The following is a 1699-nucleotide window of genomic DNA, read 5'->3' as shown; positions in this document are numbered from 1 at the left end:
TTCCTGCCATGGCAGGGGGTTGGAGTAGATGATCTACTCGGGTCCCTTCCCACCCTAGAAACTACGAAGCTATGAACAAGACACAGGAATGAGATGTTGGAAAGTACTGGTACAGGCCAGGGGGGAGGGAAACTGAGTTCAAGTAGCTTGTTAAATGTTGCTTTTCGGAAGAGTAGTCATACAGAGATAAGGGAAGACTTTGGGATTTTCTGATTTGCATCACTCCTGTAAGAGGAAATGGCTTTACACTCTATTTTCTCTCCCCAACAGGGTACCCACTGTTTTAGGCTGACTGCTTCTACAGAACTTCATGCTTTCCTTTGCTGCTGCTGTGACCCTGTGGAAGCAAGTTGACAGCTTTGGTGTGTGGGCATGTGCTGCAAGGGGCTGCTGTTTATTTTGGACTTGTTTTGTAAGCTGGTCTTACAAGACAGGAACACAATCATTCTTTGAGGAGGCTATTCCTGCCTCCTTAGTCACGTTAAGGTTTTTTTTTGTTTTGTTTTTTGTTTTTTTTTTGGTGGTGTTGTTGGTTTGGTTGTGGGTTTGTTTGGTTTTTTTTGTGTTTTGTTCTATCAGGGTGTTTGTTTTATGCACAAATTGTTTAGGTGGTTAGTGTCTGTGTTGTCTCTGCTCCACCTCTGCTCAGAGGAACTGATCAAGCCAGAGGATGGTGGCAGCATTTGGCACTTTTAATTTGCATATTGGAGGGGCAACCTATGCTAGGCTATAAAGGAAGAAAAAAATGCTGCCCAGTTCAGTTGTTTGGGGGTGGAGGGGGTCATTTTTCCTTCTCTTAAAGTGTGTGTTTGTTCTATGGTTTGGGAGAGGCTTGAACAGTTCATTGCATGAGACTGTGTGGACTTGATTTATCTAACCTTGCTGAAATGGGGAGTCCGGGGCCAATGTTCCTGGGAGGGACTGCAACCCCACAGAAGCTGTAATCAAGGCCCTACTTCCCTCCCTTAATCATGGAGGTTAAAGATTGTTCTGTGTTAAATTCCTGCCTGAACATTTCCCTAGGTTTATTTTTATATAGTTTGACTAATTCTCTTGAAAGCTCTGTTTATTTTAGATGTTTTGAGTTTTCTTCTGGCATTGGACCAATAGAATTGGACTGCTGTCCTGCAGAAGAAAGTGAAGGCACTGTACTCTGAATGGGAAATATCACCTGAAATACTGCCTGCTTCCTGGTCTGAGCCCTAGGAAGAGTCCAGGCCCAAACTGTTGGCCTTAGTGTCTAGGGGTCTCTAGTTTTGTTTTTTGTTTTTGTTTTTTCAGGCATGCATGTTGACTAAGCTGAGCCATGAGCAGGATATAAAAGGGATCCCTGCACCTTGTACTTTGAATGGCAGGGTTATGTTCAATGCGGTGATTGAACTGCTTTTTAACAAAAAATGTCTGATCACCTTTCTAATGAAACAAAATATTTATGACCCAGGAGCTATAAGGTAATGGCACTTGTGGTCAATTCCAGCTGCTCCCCAATGGCTTTTATAATCCGTGCAGCTGCATATGAATGAGTCCCCTTCACCTATTCACTCTGAATCATCAGAGGTTTGTATTAAAGTAGCCTGGAAGGCAATTTCTAGATCATGTTGTCATCTTTTGAAGTGGTGTGTGCTTTGCTGGTTCTTTTGCTGCTAACATACCAGAAAATAGCCTCTGGAACTCCCCTAGGTAGAATGGATTTTGCCTT

General features: G+C 43.1%; 1 protein-coding gene across 1 annotated transcript in view; it reads left to right on the top strand.

Annotated features, from left to right (window-relative positions):
* The window catches only part of DND1 (DND microRNA-mediated repression inhibitor 1), an 11325-nt gene extending 10813 nt beyond the window's left edge, over window positions 1-512 (top strand). Inside the window, exon 5 of the mRNA XM_019506549.1 lies at window positions 271-512. Within this exon, the coding sequence (XP_019362094.1) occupies window positions 271-287 (17 nt within the window). The 3' untranslated portion in view covers window positions 288-512. The remainder of the gene's footprint in view (window positions 1-270) is intronic.
* Window positions 513-1699: the final 1187 nt, after the last annotated feature.

This window comes from Gavialis gangeticus, unplaced genomic scaffold (assembly GCF_001723915.1).
Source record: "Gavialis gangeticus isolate Ggan-Ray unplaced genomic scaffold, GavGan_comp1, whole genome shotgun sequence".
Taxonomy (NCBI): domain Eukaryota; kingdom Metazoa; phylum Chordata; order Crocodylia; family Gavialidae; genus Gavialis; species Gavialis gangeticus.
This window is presented reverse-complemented; position numbering and strand designations above follow the sequence as displayed.